Below are 18593 nucleotides of genomic sequence, written 5' to 3'. Positions count from 1 at the left end.
GTGGTGATAGGAACCAGACGTCCACCTCTCTGAAAGCTCCCTCACAGAAAGTTATTACACAGAATGGTTATAAATTCACAGTCTGAGACGTTGTTTACGATGGTTCTGAGTAGATTTCGGCCTACAAATCCATTCTTGGTGGAGGGATACGTAATATGCAGGGCGCTGTGAGGCAAAATTGCACCCCCCCCCAAAAAAAAACATATTATTTCTCACTATTGTACTATCAACAACATTCCATATGAAAACTACCAAAGCTCAGAAGACACGTGTAGGCTCGCTGGCGGTTTTGGACGTTGAATAAAATGGATATATTGGTGTTGTAGTCATGGAGACGCCTGGTTCCTATCACCACCACTGTACAATGAACTGTTTCACGTCTAACCACTCCGTGCAGAAATTTTAGGAAAATGGGTGGGGTTGCCCTTCCACTTCAGCTGTATGAGGAAGCAGAAACTCCGAGAAGTGGGAGGGGAGAGAGGGCAGGAGAAAAAAAAGAGGAGTGGCAGAAGAAAGAGAGGAAGAGGTCAGACAGGAGGGTGGAGAGTGTGACGCTTGGTCAGAGAAAGGGAGGAGAGAGAGAGAGAGAGAGAGAGAAAGGAAGAACTTTTCCGACACTTTTTTTTCTCCCCCTCCTTTTCGGTTTAAGCAGATATCGCACGGAAGAGAGCGTAAAGCAAACGAAAGCTGAGGAGAGCAGTTTGGATGGGAGGTGAAGGAGGTGAAAGAGGAAGAGAGAGAGAGAGGGGGGGAGAGAGAGAGAGAGCGAAGCACAAACAAACCGCTGAGCAGCGCAGCAGATGACAGCATTAAAAATTGACACAGTGTGAAGCCTGGGGCCTGTTGACAGGAGAGAGGTAGGCTGTATGTGTGTGTGTGTCTCTCTCTCTCTCTCTCTCTCTCACTAATTACATCTGAGTCTATCTGGAAAGAATGTAAAAGTATCCAACCTCCTGTAGAAGCAGCACAGAGTTTCTACAAACTTTGGTCTGCTTTGTTTTAAGGTTTCCTCTGTGGCTCTATTTTTAGCCGTGGAGCCTCTATCTGTCTCTGCATCAGCCAGTTTAGTGCTCAGCACTTTGCAGATGTGACTGTATGAGTTTCATTCATTACACTGATTGGTCATCATCCAGGGGGACAGGAGAGGGTCTCCATAGATGATACACACTTTTAAAATAGTGCTGCAACTGTATACACAGCAAAAATGAGATCTTGGCAGGTGAAACTAACCTAAATTTAGTCTAATATTTCTCATTTCAAGATTGCTATGTGAACTTTTTAATTAACCTCTTAACCTCTTTAATGGCCAGGGCCCACCAGCAGGCCCAGGGTTTTACTACACACTTCTATGACCTAGAAATAACAGCCAGTTTGCACTGAAGTCCCTTGTAGTCAGTGGATAATAAGCCTTAGTATGTAATAAGCCTGAGATTTTAAGGGTATTAAGCCATTTTCTAAGTGAACTGATCTCACTGTATTGGTAGATCATATAAGAATGCTGTTTTAGTGGTGGTGATAGGAACCAGACGTCCACCTCTAAAAGCTCCCTCACAGAAAGTTTTACGTGAAATGGTTATGAATTCACTGCCTGATGTCTGAGACACTGTTTACGATAGTTTTGAGTAGATTTCGGTCTACGAATCCATTCATGGTGGAGGGATACATAATATGCAGCGTGCTATGAGACAAAATAGTCCCCAAAAATGTATTATTCCTCACTATTTTACCATCATCAACCTTCCATATAAAAACTGTAAAAGCTTAGAGGACACATGTAGGTTCACTGGTGGTTTTGGATCGTAAATACAATGTCTGTATTTGTGTTGTAGTCATGGCTCAGTTTTATTCATGGTCAGGTTTTATTACACACTTCTATAACCTATGAATAGCTCAGCCAGTTTGCATTGAAGTCCTTGTAGTTACTGAATAATAAGCCTTAGTATGTAATAAGCCTGAGATTTTAAGGGTATTAAGCCATTTTCTAAGTGAAAAGATGTCACTGTATTGGCAGCTCATATAAGAAAGCTGTTTTAGTGGTGGTGATAGGAACCAGAGTCCACCTCTAAAAGCTCCCTCACAGAAAGTTATTACATGAAATGGTTATTAATACGCTGCCTTTCCGGCCTTAAAATCCATGTATGGTGGAGGGATAGTGCAGGGTGTTGTGTGGCAAAATAGTCCCCAAAGAAAACTTATTTTTTCAGATTTTCTGCTATTTTACCTTTATAAACATTCCATATAAAACTATAAAAGCTCAGAGGACTCGTGTGGGTTCACTGGCGGTTTTGGATCGTAAATAAAATGGTGTTGTAGTCATGGCTCAGTTTTATTCATGGTCATAATATTTCTCATTTTGAGATTGCTATAAGAACTTTATAAGATCATAACTTATTTCTAGACATTTTAATCAACCTCTTTACCTCTTAAATGGCCCAGGCCACCAGCAGGCGCAAGGTTTTACTACACACTTCTGTAACCTAAGAATAGCTCAGCCAGTTTGCATTAGTTTGCATGAGTCCCTGTAGTTACTGAATAATAAGACTTAGTATGTAATAAGTGTAATATAATTGTATTAAGCAACTTTACTAAGTGAACTGATCTCACTGTATTGGTAGATCATATAAGAACCTGCTGTTCTAGTGGTGGTGACAGGAACCAGACGTCCACCTCTAAAAGCTCCCTCACAGAAAGTTTTACGTGAAATGGTTATGAATTCACTGCCTGATGTCTGAGACACTGTTTACGATAGTTTTGAGTAGATTTCGGCCTACAAATCCATTCTTGGTGGAGGGATACATAATATGCAGGGCGCTGTGAGGCAAAATAGTCCCCAAAATGTATTATTCCTCACTATTTTACCATCATCAACATTCCATATAAAAACTGTAAAAGCTTAGAGGACACATGTAGGTTCACTGGTGGTTTTGGATCGTAAATACAATGTCTGTATTTGTGTTGTAGTCATGGCTCAGTTTTATTCATGGTCAGGTTTTATTACACACTTCTATAACCTATGAATAGCTCAGCCAGTTTGCATTGAAGTCCTTGTAGTTACTGAATAATAAGCCTTAGTATGTAATAAGCCTGAGATTATAAGGAAAATCTGGAATCTGTTAGTAAAGCAGAAAGTTATGAGTAATGAGATAATTATTTTGAAAAGTAATTAGTAACTGTTGAGTAATTACACTTCAAGATTGTTCTTCAAGGGTTCTTTAGTAAAGGGAATAGTTGTATTTAGATTCATGAATTCTATATAAAACCATTTCATGCTTAAATGCTTCTTTACATGGTGAAGTGTTCTTCAGACTGATGGAGAACATGTCTATGGTTTCATATAGAACCTTATTGAAAATGCTTCTGTATAGCACCAAAAATGGTTCTTGTATTGTTGCAATGTCAATCTTGTAACACTAGAAGAGCCTTTTTTGGTGCTACATAGAACCGTATACTGAAGAACCATAAGTCTGAAGAACCATTTCACCATGCATAGAACCATTTAGGCATGAAATAGAACTCATAGTTCTAAATAGAAGCATTCCCCTTTATTAAAGAACCCTAAAGAACTGCCTTTTTTTAAGAGTGTAGCTCAACACTGAAGCTCTCTGTATTAACATTATCACTACAACCTTAAAAAGATGGTTCTTTCTGGGTTCTTTAGTAGAGGAAATGGTTTTGTTTAGATGCAGGAGTTCTATATAGAACCAACTCGTGCTTAAATGGTTCTTTGCATTGTGAAATGTTTTTTTTTAAACTGATGGTTAATGTGTTGTATATTGTTCTGTATAGCATCAAAAAGGGTTCTGCTATTGTTACGACGTCAAGCTTGTAACAGTAGAAGAACCCTTTTTGGTACTGTATAGAACCATTTTCAAAAAGGTTCCTAATAGAACCATATACAACACATTCTTCATCGATCTGAAGAACCATTTCAACATGCAGAGAACCATGTAAGCATGAAATGGTTCTGTAGGAACTCATGGTTCTCAGTAGAACTGTTGTCTTTACTAAAAACCCTTGAAGAATCGTCTTTTTAAGACTTGACATGCCTATTATGTTCTAAAACAAACATCTTGTGTCATGTTTGGGAACCTTTCTGTATCACTTCTGAAATGTGGCTAAAGCTTCAGTCACCATGTCTATGTAAGCTGTTATTTTCCCCTTTGTATGTTGTTTGTGTGTTGAATGTTGAAAGAAACTTAATAAATAATAAACATATTATTAAAAAAAGAACCATATAGAACCAACACATTCTTCATCAATCTGAAGAACAATTTCACCATGCAGAGTACCATTTAAGCATGAACAGAACCGTTCCTTTTACTAAAGAACCCTTGAAGAACCATCTTTTCAGGTGTGTAGCAGTACGTACGGTCTGCGGCCGTTGTGCAGCACTGAAAATACGAAGTTAGCTTCGGGAGTGCAGCAACAAATTATTGATTTATTTGTTTATTTTTTGGTTTGCTCACTATTTTTGCATTTCTTTGCCACACTTGTAAAAGTTTATTTGAGTTTATTTTTATTTTACTCTCAACACCCAGAAATTCACACCAAAGGAAACTCCTCTTCATTATGTAGAGCAGAGGTGTCCAGTCCCGGTCCTGGAGATCTACCACACGTGGCTGTAATGTTCAGATGCCCCTTGAAGGCCTTTGTTACCTGGATCAGGTGTGTTAGATTAGGGCTGGAGATAAACTCTGCAGGGTGACAGATCTCCAGGGCCAGGATTGAGCACCACTGATGTAGATTATTGCTTAGCTACCTTTTCCATAAGAGTCTTTACGCAGTTGAGTCATCACGTAACATCACGGAATAGTGAGGCTGAGGCTGCATTAAAATGACTGAAAATAATCAGCGAGAATAACAGCAGGTTTTAAGATGTGCATATATATGTATATATGTATGTGTCCACACACCGATCAGGCATAACATTATGACCACCTCCTTGTTTCTATGCTCATTGTCCATTTTATCAGCTCCACTTACTATATAGGTGTAGATGTAAAGTCAGAGACGATAGCTCATCTGCTGCTGCACAGTTTCTGTTGATCATCCTCTAGTCCTTCATCAGTGGTCACAGGACGCTGTTGGCTGGATGTTTTTGGTTGGTGGACTATTCTCAGTCCAGCAGTGACACTGAGGTGTTTAAAAACTCCAGCAGCACTGCTGTGTCTGATCCACTCAGACCAGCACAACACACACTAACACACCACCACCACGTCAGTGTTACTGCTGAGAATCAAATGTAAAAAATGAACACAATAAAATTAATAAGCCAGCATTAATTAAGTTAATTAAGTTTTAATAAATTTTTATAAATACAGTTAATAAGTCAGCATTAATAAAGTTAATATTTACCTTAATTTTAATAAAGTTAACTATATTTAACATTATTTTAACAAGTCAGAATTAATAAAGTTAATGATATTTATGTTAACATTAATAAAGTTACCAAGTTAGCATTATTAATAATACTGCAAATAAATGTAATAAAACATCCAGAATGAACTTCTAATGAAGTTACTATTGAGACTAAAGTTATAATAAAATACTATGTGAATAGAATGTATTGTATCAACATCAGTATTGCCAGGTGAAGTGTGAGTATAATAAAGGCAGTGTCTGCTTCGCTCATGTGGAAACACTGTATATGTTAATTTAAGTGTACACTGCTTTGTTTGGACTGAAGTGCCCTCTTAACGCCCTCTTCCTCTCTGCACTGCAGCCACTTCCTCCAGCATGACGTCAGAACTGGACTCCAGTTTGACCAGCATCGACTGGCTCCCTCAGCTGGGCGTCAGCACGCTGCGCTCCGGCAAGGAGAGAGGAGAGAGGAAGAGAGAGCGGGCCAGAGAGAGAGATACAGCCGCCCCTCCGTCCATCCCTTCCTCCTCCCCTCCGCCCGGCTCCAAAGGGAAGCCTCCGCACAGCTACGCCACCCTCATCGCCATGGCGATCAGCTCCGCCCCTGAGAGGAAGCTGAGTCTGAACGACATTTACACCTGGATCAGTGACACATTCCCTTATTACAACAGAGCAGGACGAGGCTGGAAGGTAAAGGAGGAAAGTCACGTACAGGTGTATGCAAAAGTTTGTGCACCCCTGGTCAAATGATGTGTCTTGTTGATTTTCTAAGTGGAAATAAGCGAACATGCTTGAATATGGCATTTGTCTCTTTTTTCTGCACTCACTGTCCACTTTATCAGCTCCACTGACCATATAGTTTCGCTGCTGGCTGGATATTTTTGGTTGGTGGACTATTCTCAGTCCAGCAGCGACACTGAGGTGTTTAAAAACTCCAGCAGCACTGCTGTGTCTGATCCACTCAGACCAGCGCAACACACACTAACACACCACCACCACATCAGTGTTACTGCAGTGCTGAGAATGACCCACCACCCAAATAGTACCTGCTCTGTGAGGGTCCATGGGGGTCCTGACCACTGAAGAACAGGGTAAAAGGGGGCTAACAAAGTATCAGAGAGACAGATGCACTACAGTCTGTAACTGTAGAACTACAAAGTGCACCTATATAGTAAGTGGAGCTGATAAAATGGACAATGAGTGTAGAAACAAGGAGGTGGTCATAGTGATATGCCTGATCAGTGTATAATAAAATATACTAAAACCCTATAAATATAACGTGCAGTACGAGAATAATAAGTAAAATCGCATGAATATTATGCAGGTGTCAATGCAGTGGTACATGTGACATCAATGAACTGAGTGGCTAAACACTATAAAGGGTAACATCTGTTAATAGTTGAATATGGGTGTATAGACAAGTGGCAGTGCAGTAAAGGTAAAGAGTGGACACACTAAACACAAATTTAATATCTGATATTCTGTTTAATTTTTGGAGCTGTTAAATGTTTCTTGATTTTGTTGTGCCTCTTAATGGCCATTCTGACTGGAGATGAAATAAAGGAAGGGTGGTCTGACTTTTAAAAATGTATATGCTGTATATATCATCATTTTGTACATTTATCTGGTTTTCTCGAATTGAATAGCTACTTCCAACTTTTGGGTGGAATTTGCTGGAATCCAAAATCTGACTCATTCCAAACGTCTCACTGTTTCTATATTTCCTGTGCAGAATTCAATTCGACACAATCTCTCCCTGAATAAATGCTTCCGGAAAATTCCAAGACCGCAGAGCGACCCTGGAAAGGTGAAGTTATTCATTACATAATGTGAGATAGGAAAAATAATCACTGGTTTGAGACAGTGTAAACTCTCAAGGGCACATTATGTCACATATTTGGCATAATAAAGAGAGACGTGGAAACCATATGTAATGTTTAAAGGGTGTGAGTCAGTGGGTGTTTTTTCATGTTACATATCAGTTGAGGTTTCAGTTTTTATCATTAGCCTACATAAAATAGCCTACATACTAGCAGTATGGTCACCACAAAGCTCAAAGCATTGTGGAAACCACCTTCAACAATTATGCATCAGGTAAGACAACGGAACTGGCATGGTGGCCTGCTAATATTACATTTCCTGAGTGAGGGGAAGTCCAGTTCTTGTTTGCACACTTTCAAAACTGTCCGTTTCAGTGAAGCATTCACTAAACAGCCTGAGTAGACTGATAAATCAATGTGATCAGTTATTAATCTCAGTGTCACTGAACTCTGCTAAAGCCTGAGTAGACTGATAAATCAATGTGTGTTCTGCCATTACTTGTTAGCGACTTAAGCCTCGTAGCCTGAAGCTAACTTCAGACACCAAACATCTCTTGGCTGATCGGTTCGAACACAATTGTGTCCCCCCATTTTATAGCCAAACTAAAAGCTCTTTCGGTCTCTTTTCCAGGGTTCTTATTGGACCATGGATGGATCACCTGACCAACTTCAGGCCAGAGGAGTTAAGCGACCATATTCTACAGACGAGGAGATGGTACAGCTTTCAGGCCTTTCTCATATTTTTAATGAGGGAATAAACACAGGTGACGTTAGCGTTTTTTCCTCTTTTATTCCTCCAGATTCCTGAAAAAACTCCATTTACTGAAGACAAAGTACATGTCAGTCAAGCAGAGCCCCTCCTACTTCCTCCAGACATCAAAACTACTCTGTCCCCGCCTCCCTGCAAGGTACACAATATCCCTGCTTTTGTTTTCTGTATTGTCTGCTGCGCTTAAAGTGATAGTTCACAGTTATAGGCCAAACATACAGATGTCAGTTTACAGCCACCAGTTTAACATTGGTCAACTAATATTCAAAAAATAGACCAAATGCAGCTTTCAAGATGGATACTGCTACTGTTTTACCAGGGGTCCAGTAGTTACAGAAAATTTCCTCAAGCAAACATCCAGAACATCATAATGTCTAACTTGCACTATGATTCAGTGCCATATAGTCTATACTGAAGTAGCTGAGTAGTATCAACATCATACGTAGTCAACAACTGAATGTCGAGTCAAATAAAGTACAATTCAGTAACATTTCAGCAACATTTATGGTCAGTTTTCTCTTTTTAGAGCACGACGTGTGAAATAACTTCCCTCTGACTCACTTTCTTCTCTGACTGCTGTTTCTCGCCTCGTCCCTCCCCTGTGTGTGCGTCACTCTCTCGAGTCTCAGTGCTCATCCTAATGCACAGATCTGATTGGCTGAGTAGCGTCAAGTGTGATATTTACAACACATGCGATTGGTCTGTGAGTCTCCCGGGCCACTAAAGTGGTACTATAAAGGCTAGAAAAGTTATGCCGATAAAAAAGGACCACCCTGTCGAAATGAAATAATTCTCCATAGTTTATCGGTTATAGGTCCAGGTCCACATAGGACAGCGTCTGGGTCCGGACTCGGACCGCGGTCCGCCTGTTAGTGACCTCTGCTATATACTTTTGTCCATATAGAGTTAGAAACCACATGAGTCTATAGTGAGTTACAGCATGAGTTATAACACGTGTTATAACATGAATTCAGGTCAATCTGATTTATACGGCTCCCCTTCCGCTCCTTACTCCAAAAGTAATTGATCAGATTTTTTGCTGAGCAGGGATTCCAAATAAACTTCCACTAATGCTGTCTTTCCCCCTGCAGCGCCCCCCTGCCCCGTTACACACGGCTACCGCCGCCTCTTTCCCAGCGGCTGAACAGCCGCTGCGCTTCTCCTTCAGCGACCTGAACATGCCGGACCTCTACACCTCCTTTCAGTCGCTCTGTCGCTCCATGAGAGAGAGAGTCACCTCGCAGTGTAAGTGTTAAAACTTCATCTGTTCTTCATTAGCATTTCTGTTTTGGGTCTTCTGGGCAGTGAGAGTTTCTGTTCTCCAAACGTCTCTTAGTTCTGTCTCTACTTATATCAGTTAAACTGCTTTCAATTTACTGGATTCAGCTGTTTAGGTTGAATAAAGTATATAACACAATTGCTGTCTTCCAGTTTACTTCGTTTTGCTGATGTATTTTATTCTAAGGGTGTAACGAAACACTGTCACATCGTGACATTGCAATAAATATCAAATTGTGAACCCAGTATCAAGAATCAAGACCGATCGTGGGGTGGGTGTATCGTTACGTGTTTTTTTTTAATTGAAGTACAAATTTTTCAAAATAAGTGAAAAAACAGGAGTTTCTGAAAATGGAGTTCATAAAAAGATTGAAAGCTACAGAGAAAACGGGCCTCCTAACAACCACCTGGAAGACCTGATAGACACCAAAACTGCCCCCATCTGATAAACAGCACTTAAAGCTTTCATCTTTGAGAGAGAGGAGAAAATCAAGCTGCTTCAGATCTGAAAACATCCACAGGTGTTTCTGTCCATCCTTCCACTGTGAGAAGACGACTCAGCGCTGTGGGTCTGAAAGGATGTGTAGCTGTTCAAGAAGAACCTCACTGAGAAAAGGAGACGGACACATCAAACAAAGAAGCTGAACGATGGACTGACCACCCCAGAGTCCAGACCTCAACATCACTGAATGTGTTTGATTACATCAGAAAATGATCAACCAGCTTCCAAGACTGAACTTTGGAGGTGTGTCTGCAGATTCTTTGAGGAACTGAAAGTGAGTCTCCTGAAAAGAATGGAAGCTGAAATAAAGGTGAAGAGTGGACACACTGTTTTGACAGGAAAATGAATGAATGAAAGGTGGTAAAAGATGTTTGCACATTTTAGAAACTAAAGTAAATTCTGCGCTTTTTTTTCACTTAAGTGCACTTTTTTAGGTGCTCGTTAAGTGCATTTTTAAATCTCTCCGGTTTCTGTTTACGAAAGTGATGGTGATTTCTCTCTCTCTCTTGCAGCGGACGCTCCAATTACTCTCGGAATACCCCATGACATCACGCCGCTCCACACACCGACCCTGCCACCTCTGTCTCCTCACCCCTGCCCCAACACTAACCTAAATCCACACCTACACTCCTCCCCCACTGCTAACAGCACCAACCCCGCCCCCAACACTAACCCAAACCCACCTTCCGCCCTCATCGCCAACAGCAGCACCATCCTCGCCCCCAACACTAACCCAAACCCACCTTCCGCCCTCATCGCCAATAGCAGCACTGTCCCCGCCCCCAACACTAACCCAAACCCACCTTCCGCCCTCATCGCATAGCACTGTCCCCGCCCCCAACACTAACCCAAACCCACACTCCGCCCCCACTGCCAACAGCACCATCCCCGCCCCCAACACTAACCCAAACCCTCACTCCGCCCCCATTGCCAACAGCACCATCCCCGCCCCCAACACTAACCCAAACCCTCACTCCGCCCCCATTGCCAACAGCACCATCCCCGCCCCCAACACTAACCCTACTTTCTCTTCCAACCAAAACCCACAGATCAACTCTGAGCCTGACAGGCTGCTACATAACAACGGTAAGTAGACTAGCAACTCATTTATTCATCCATACGCTTCAGCTACGCCCACCACTTTCTGAAAGTGACCTTTTTTGGATTTCTGCATAATTCAGCAGCTGAGAGTGATTCAGAGAGGTTTGGTGTGAAATGGCTCAGATGTCTTTACAGTGGTGCTGATAGGAACCAGGGGTCGCCATGACTACAACAACACAAATATAGACATTTTATTTACTATCCAGAACCACCAGTGAACCTACATGTGTCCTGAGTTGATTATGATCAAATCCAGGAAAACAAAAACTAGGGACTATTAAAACACCCTGCATGTATCTCTTCATCTTAGGCTGGGCAATATGACCATATGTATCATTATCGCGATAAATTATGTCACAATACATTACAATATGCTTTTGTGAACATATTGTGGATATCGTCAGTACTTGAAGAACCAACCACACGTTTCAATATAAAGAGAGTAAAATTGGTGTCTTTTAGCTGGATTTAATGCCAAATATTAAATAAAAATAACTGTATTCAGAGTTTTTGATAGTATTGTAAGAAATTGTATATTAAGTGTAGCCCTACTGGTTCTTTCTCTGTTCCAACTGATGTCTGAAAAAATAAATATCATGACATATCGTGTATTATGAAGATTTCAAGTATCGTGATGTTTTTGCCATATCATTTTTTGTCAGTTCCTTAACAATGAGTGCATTTACATGCACTCAATAGCCCGATCATTATCAGATTTCTGAAGTTATCTGATTATTCAAGTGGTCATGTAAACAGCACATTCTGATTTCTTAGATCAGATTAAGATCTAGAACTCAGTTTAAGAAATCTGATAAAGAGGCTGGATTTGAGCTCAGCAATAGGGTTTTTTCCCCATTACTGAACTCTTACTCTGATTTCTTTCATTTTTCTCAGTCTGTGTATGAGTAAAAACAGAGCGCTGTCCCGGAAAGAGCAAGCAGCGTTTAACACAGCAAAACACTTTTGGAGTGACGCTGAAACCAACTAAATGCTTGAGGAAATTAAGGATTTAAATATTCGTCCGCTTTCCGCTTAAGTGGCTCAATGTTTTAAAAAAGGCACAGCATGACGTTTGAGTTGTACGTTTCGTTTACGTCACTTCTTCTTCTTCCCTTCCCTTCTACCTGGAGTTTCCCCATTATCTGATTACTCAAGTACATGTAAACCTGATCGGATTACTGACGAAATCTGATTTTCTGCAGGCATCGGATTATTAAGTGCATGTAAACACGCTCAATATTTTAGGCATCATTTGTTACTGTTTCATGTAGTAACTTTCTGTGAGGGAGCTTTTAGAGGTGGATGTCTGGTTCCTTTCACCAGCACTGAGAACAATTCTGACTTGGTAAGTCCTCTAGAACAGAGCGTTTCACACCAAACCACTCTGAATGACCCACTTTACATCTCAAACATTTAATTATGCAGAAATGTTGAAAAAATCAGAATCACATCTCTGCTTGCTTCCATACTTGCAGTCCAATTTTGTCTCTTTTGCCACTTTTTCAAAACATGATCTATTAAAAATGTTCTGAAAAGCTCTGGGAACACACAGACTGGTCGTTCTTCAGCATTAAACTCGTACCTGTAACACACTGGCCGCTGCAGCGCTGCTATGTGTGCCAGTTTGGTCAGATGTATCCGGCTAGGACACTGAATGTGGGCCAACTGTGGCTCAGCACAGCAGTACTGGCTCTATTCATGCTTCACTGGCTGTTTAATTATTAATGATAATGGACTGACTGGTAGAGTATCCTCTCATGCTTAAAATATATTTATTTAACAAAGTTTCTTGGGCTTCGTGTAATATCCTAAAACCACACTCAAGTTAAAGGATGGTTACATAATGAAATAATGACTCCCATAGAAGAAAAAAGTAAAATTTCTGCATAATTAATTGGTTAAAATATAAAGAGTCGTTCAGAGTGGTTTGGTGTGAAACGCTCTGTTTTAGAGAAACTTACCAAGTCAGAATTGTTCACAGTGGTGGTGATAGGAACCAGACGTCCACCTCCAAAAGCTCCCTTACAGAAAAGTATTATACAAAATGCTTTTGGAGAAAAAACAAAATGTTTCTTGCATCCATTCTGACCCTTGGTCAGCAGAAATAAAATCAAAGGCTGACTGCCTCAGCCTGGAAGCTTAAACTGGGCCACAGGTTGGATCTTCCAGCTGGACAATGATCCCAAACATGCCTCAAAATCAACACAAAAATGATTCTCTGACCACAGAATTGAGGTTTTGCCATGGCCACCCCAGTCTTCTGAACCTAATCCCCTTGGATATATATATACACATATATACACACACATATATGCACATATACATATATAAGCTCCCCGAACAAAAAATTAGTCACCTTACGTGTTTAAGGTGGTAGTAACTTCAGGCTCCTGCAGATGGCGCTGCACAAGGACGATCGGGCTATAAATACCTGCAGGATGTGCAACAGGATTCATAGATTGAGAAGAGGTGGTACAGTGAAGTGAATGTCTCATTCCATGTGTGGAAAATGGGTCGCAAAGCAGATGATAATGATTGGCAGAAAGGAGTGACTGCATTTGGGCACCAAAGGCCACAGTGTGAAGGAAGGAGCTGAATTTGCAGGTGTATCAAAGCGTACGGTCACATGGGTCGACCAGCAGTGGCAGAAATCCCAGTTTACAGGAAATTCTCGTCAGAACTGTGGCTGAAAGATGGAACTAACGGACAGGGACCGCCGGTGTGTTTCACGGCTTGTGAATAAAAATCGCTTTGCTTCCAGGCAGGAATTGCTTCTAGAAGTCAACGCAGGTTCTTCACAACCAATTTCTGAAAGAACACTCAGAAATCTGGCCAAACTGCGCAATTCTGAGATGCAAGAGTGGCTAAACATTGATGTCACCTACATCGACAAACTTGTCCATTCCAGGCCAAATCTAATCGCAGACGACGCTAACTTTTTTTGTCGGGTGAGCTTGTATGGAAATTATATGTGTATAATTTCCATATATATAAATTATCAGGACAAAAAACAGGATGGCTTGATTAAAACAGTGCACTTTGGGTTTATGTGGGAGCCACTTCAGCTGTCTGAAGTGAAATTATAATAATCAGATGTATTGCTGATAATGACCACTGTCTGCTGTTTCAAGTATATTCACCAAAATGGCTTTGCGTGGTACTGCAGTCGTGGCACAGGAATAAAAAGCATGGCCTTTTGTTTGTGTGGTCAGTTCAGATCCTCAAATAATAAAAGATTTCATTTGTGACTGATCTGTAAATATCTGGCCTGTTTTGCACCAAATTGTGAACCTGTTTCTCCCACATTTCATACTTCTTTGCTGTCATTATCTACAGCACTTGTAACCACAGAGTGGCAGACGTGCTCCAAGGTAATGTTTTTGTTTTTCCGCAGTCGTTCCTGCAGACTGGTTCAGCCATGCTGACTCGTTGAGAGAGAGTTTCAGGATTGCGAGCAGTCTGGACTGGGCCAACATTGATCTCACCAGCCATCCAGGTCAGTATCCACTGGTAGGGATTGATTGCATATTCAGTAATAAAAGCGCTGCATATTTGTTTTGCACTGCGGTCTTGTAGGGGTCGACAATATGACGATATATTATCAATATCATGATAAATGACATCACAATGTGCTCTTCTGAGAATGCGGTGGGTAAGATTTATACCAGTTACAGTGATCCTGTAAACGACAGCCCGTATACAGTGACAGTGTCAACCCATTATATATTTTCACCGTATCGCCCACCCTCACTGAGGTCTCGCTCACTTCCTCAGACCTGATAGAGAGCATGCGTCAGGCGGAGCTCTGCGACTGGGCGCTGGACCCGGCCCTCTTCACTTCGCTCTGCGACTCCCTCAACCGCTTCTTCACTCAGAAAGGCCTGATTGGCTCCTCCTCATCTGGCAGCCACCCCTCTCTGAGCCAGCTAGCTCAGCCTCATGCCAACATGCTGACAGCCGCTGCTCCGACTCTGGCTAGTTTAGCCCACCCGTCTCCGCTGAGCTTCCCGCCTCAGCTCCAGTCCTGCAGTGGTGGAGACCCTCTTCAGAGCCCCAGGAAAAGCCTGACCCCCCAGATTCAGATTCCACAGAGGAACCTCGAGAACCAGCCAGCCACCGGCCACCCTCTGCCTCCCAACGGTAAGACCATGTTAAAAACATTCAGCTTTCTGCTTACTGAGAACCTTCAGACGGATCATTCTTTAAATAATATGGAAATATGGAAAAGGTGTGCATGAAGATTCACATTATTCTACGGAGCCCCTAAGGGGCCGTGGTTAGTTAATAACATTGCATTCCCTCTCAAAATATATGCTCGTAGGCAAACGTAGGACCAGAGGTGCCCAGCGACACTGCCTACATTAGAGCTTTGTTTTCAGCATGGCTAACGTTAAAAGCTGTTTTCCCAGTTTGGCCAGTCTGTGCTGAGTTTATTCAGCTGTTGTTCTCTGCAGTCTCTGTAAATGTAGCTTCTACTGTACGAGGACCCTCGACCTCAGTCTCAGTTTGAGTCACTAACAGCAGAATCATGGTTGATTTTGAGAAGCGACACTATGTCTTTATATTTCAATACAAGATTAAAGGAAAATTCAATGAGCTGCTCCACCTCTGAGCTTAAGCACAGCACAGCTTTTACAAGCGAGGGAATGCAATGCATTAACTTTTTCTTTTACCACGGCCCCTTAAGAGCTCTGTATTATTCAAGATTATATGTATTCTAAACGTTTACATGCTTTGTTGATTTTCTACATGAAAATAAGTGAACACACCTTCTACAGTGAACACACTTTAATGCATGATTACTGTTTATCTGCGTTATTTGAACATTAATAATAATTTAAACACAGTGTGGGAAAAAAAGGAAACTGTGCAGAAGTCATGGCACATTTTATATTTGTTTAGTTTTATTTTTTCCAATATGTTAAACTCAGCAAATATGTAGAAACTGTGCTCTAAAATTTGCAGAAAATTGTAATATTTAAGTGCGTTTCCTGCAGACGATGTGTTTTAACTTATTTTCACTTAGAAAATCAACTAAATTTGCAATCCTGGGTTTTTCAAACTTTTGCAAACGTTTCCTCTTCCTTCACTGGTGAGTAAATGTCCTCTGCTGATCGCAGTTCTACATCCTCACCACCGGGGGCAGTGCGTGTGTGGTCTACCGTATGACTGCCTTTATATATACACTGGCCACTTTACTGGAAACACCACTCTAGCAGTGGGTAGGAGCCCCTTTGCTCTCAGAACAGCCTGAATTCTTCCTGATTATGGATTCAACAAGGAGCTGGAAACGATCTCTACTCTCTTAGAAAAGATGGTTCTTCAAGGGTTCTTTACTAAAGAAAATGGTTCTATATAGAACCATTAACACTCAAAGAACCCTTTGCCTGATTAAAGGGTTCTTTGCATTGTGAAACGGTTCTTCAGTTTAATGGAGAATGGGCTGCAGATGGTTCTATATAGCACCTTTTTGAAAATGGTTCTATATAGCACCAAAAAAGGGTTCTTCTGTTGTTACAAGCTCGACATCATAACCACAGTAGAACCGTAAGGTGTTATGTAGAAACATCTACATAAGCACATTCTCCATCAGTCTGAAGAACCCGTTCATGATGCAAAGAACCCTTTAATAATGCAAAGAGTTCTTTGAGTGTTAAGGGTTCTATATAGAACCATTTTCTTTGCTAAAGAATGAGCAGTGTTCTACTATGGATACGATGTCAAGCTTGTGACAATAGAAGAACCCTTTTTTGGTGCTATATAGAACCCTTTTCAAAAAGGTTCTATATAGAACTATATAAAACACTCTCCATCAATCTGAAGAACCCTCTCACAATGCAAAGAACCCTTTAATCATGCAAAGGGTTCTGAGTGTTCATGTTTCTATATAGAACCATTTTCTGTACTAAAGAACCCCTGAAGAACCATCTTTTTCAGTGTTGTAACAATAGAAGAACCCTTTTGGGTGCTATACAGAACCCTTTTTAAAAAGATTCTGTATGGAACCATATAAAACACACTCTCCATCAATCTCATGGTGCAAATAACACTTGAATCATGCAGAGGGTTCTTTGGGTGTTCATGGTTCTATATAGAACCATTTTTACTAAAGACCCCTTGAAGAACCCTCTTTTTTAAGAGTGTAGGACATATAAGTTTTTAAGCTTGGTCTCATGATACCTCTGTCCTCTCCAGCTCTTCAAACGCAACCTCTGACGCCCAGAAGTCGCCCCCCGATGAAGCAGCTCCACAGCAACAGCGAAGAGTTCCAGGACGACTTTGACTGGGACTCACTGGTGTGAATATAAGACGTTTTGACTGGTGACTCAAACACATTTCATCACTTGAATATAAACAAGGAGGAAAACCTGATACCAGAGCTGGTTTATGAGGAGTCTGGCCTCTTCTTATTTCCCCCGTTATATCAAAAACAGGACTGCTAAACAGCAGAGGGCGCCCGAGAGCGAGTCCTCAATGAATGGGAGTGAATGGAGCTCAACGGCTAAAAACGAGAAGTTAAAATAGTTTCTAATCACTGAACCAGAACTTTCCTTTAATTTTAGAAAGTAGAAGGATGGATTTCACTAAATAAACTCACCCTGTTCTGCAGCAAACAGGTTTTTGGGCAGCAGGACGCTAACATTACTGCTACTGAGTGCTGATTGGCTGGTGAGCGGAGCAGCTCATTGGCTGTTCGTGCTCACTGACGTCATAAACGTACATGAGGCGCCGTTTTAAACTCCTATAACTCGAGTTTAAAAGCTCTTAAAAATATAACAGCTGTGTTAAAATGTCTTATGCTGCTCTGTGTTCAGGAAATTAATGGATTCTTTTATATTAAAAATGTTTCAGCATTTAAAACTATGATTTTGCTAAATGCTCTATATTAACCCATTCATTTTGGACTCGCTCAGGAGCGCCCTCTAGTGTTTGAGAAAACCTGGAAGACATTGCAGAGTGGAAATTATCCTCTCTACAGGTTCTCTGACTACATCTTCAGAAAAAGCAACAACCTTTTGACTTTCCGTCCTTTGAAACTGAAGACAGTCCTCGCCGTTTGAGGACGGACAGCGTCGCTAATGCAGTGGAGGGGCTTGAAAAGCACCCTACAAGTGTGACTGTACTGAATACCTTTCATTTGGGATGAGATCAACTTAATTAATCAGCATCTATACTGTAGTTATACATTCTGTACATTAATATTTATCCATCATTTTAATGAACGGAACAGCCTGGCACTGCTCTTCATCCTCCGTGGTAGCCGGGCTGTACGGTAGGTACAGTAGAGTTGGGAACCGAGAGCCAATCGCAGCTCTCTCTGGTCCACTAATGGGACTCATACTGTACAGTTCAGAATAGTGGAGATATATTTATCAAAATAAGAGTATTTCTGTCTGGAATTATGAAGACTTTTGTAAGTTTCAAGTATGTTTATGCTATAAACTGCTAAAACTGTAGTACCACATGGTGACAAATGTAATTCACAACATTTTTCACTCACCCCAGTTGGAGTCGATCAGCCAAGACATGTTTGGTGTCTAAGGCACCAATCCCATTTCTTCTTTTTACCCCTACCCCTTGTTTTCGAGTGTCACCCTAACCCCTTGGAACTGAGTTACAGGGGTAGTGGTTGAAACCTTCCCTCTGAAATGGGACCCTCAAACAAAAACAGCATCACTTCATTAACAGCTACTAGCGCTGCTCTGTAGGCGACGCTGCCAGTCTGCAGTGACAGCAGAGGAGGGTAAAGTTCAGCTCCTCA

The 18593-nt window shown here is 41.3% G+C and overlaps 1 protein-coding gene across 1 annotated transcript; it reads left to right on the top strand.

Moving 5' to 3' along the window:
- Window positions 1-17: 17 nt before the first annotated feature.
- On the top strand, window positions 18-17320 carry foxj2 (forkhead box J2). The gene is given in 11 exon segments (XM_036595763.1): window positions 18-857; window positions 5723-6051; window positions 7094-7168; window positions 7813-7896; window positions 7982-8089; window positions 9042-9195; window positions 10243-10507; window positions 10509-10816; window positions 14226-14327; window positions 14606-14971; window positions 17027-17320. Coding segments are annotated over 10 exon segments (1884 nt in total). The 5' UTR covers window positions 18-857; window positions 5723-5736; the 3' UTR covers window positions 17134-17320.
- The last annotated feature ends 1273 nt before the right edge of the window (window positions 17321-18593 follow it).

The sequence above is a fragment of the Colossoma macropomum genome, unplaced genomic scaffold (assembly GCF_904425465.1).
Source record: "Colossoma macropomum unplaced genomic scaffold, Colossoma_macropomum, whole genome shotgun sequence".
Lineage (NCBI taxonomy): Eukaryota > Metazoa > Chordata > Actinopteri > Characiformes > Serrasalmidae > Colossoma > Colossoma macropomum.
The sequence above is the reverse complement of the archived record's forward strand: the minus strand, read 5'-3'. Positions and strand labels throughout refer to the sequence as shown.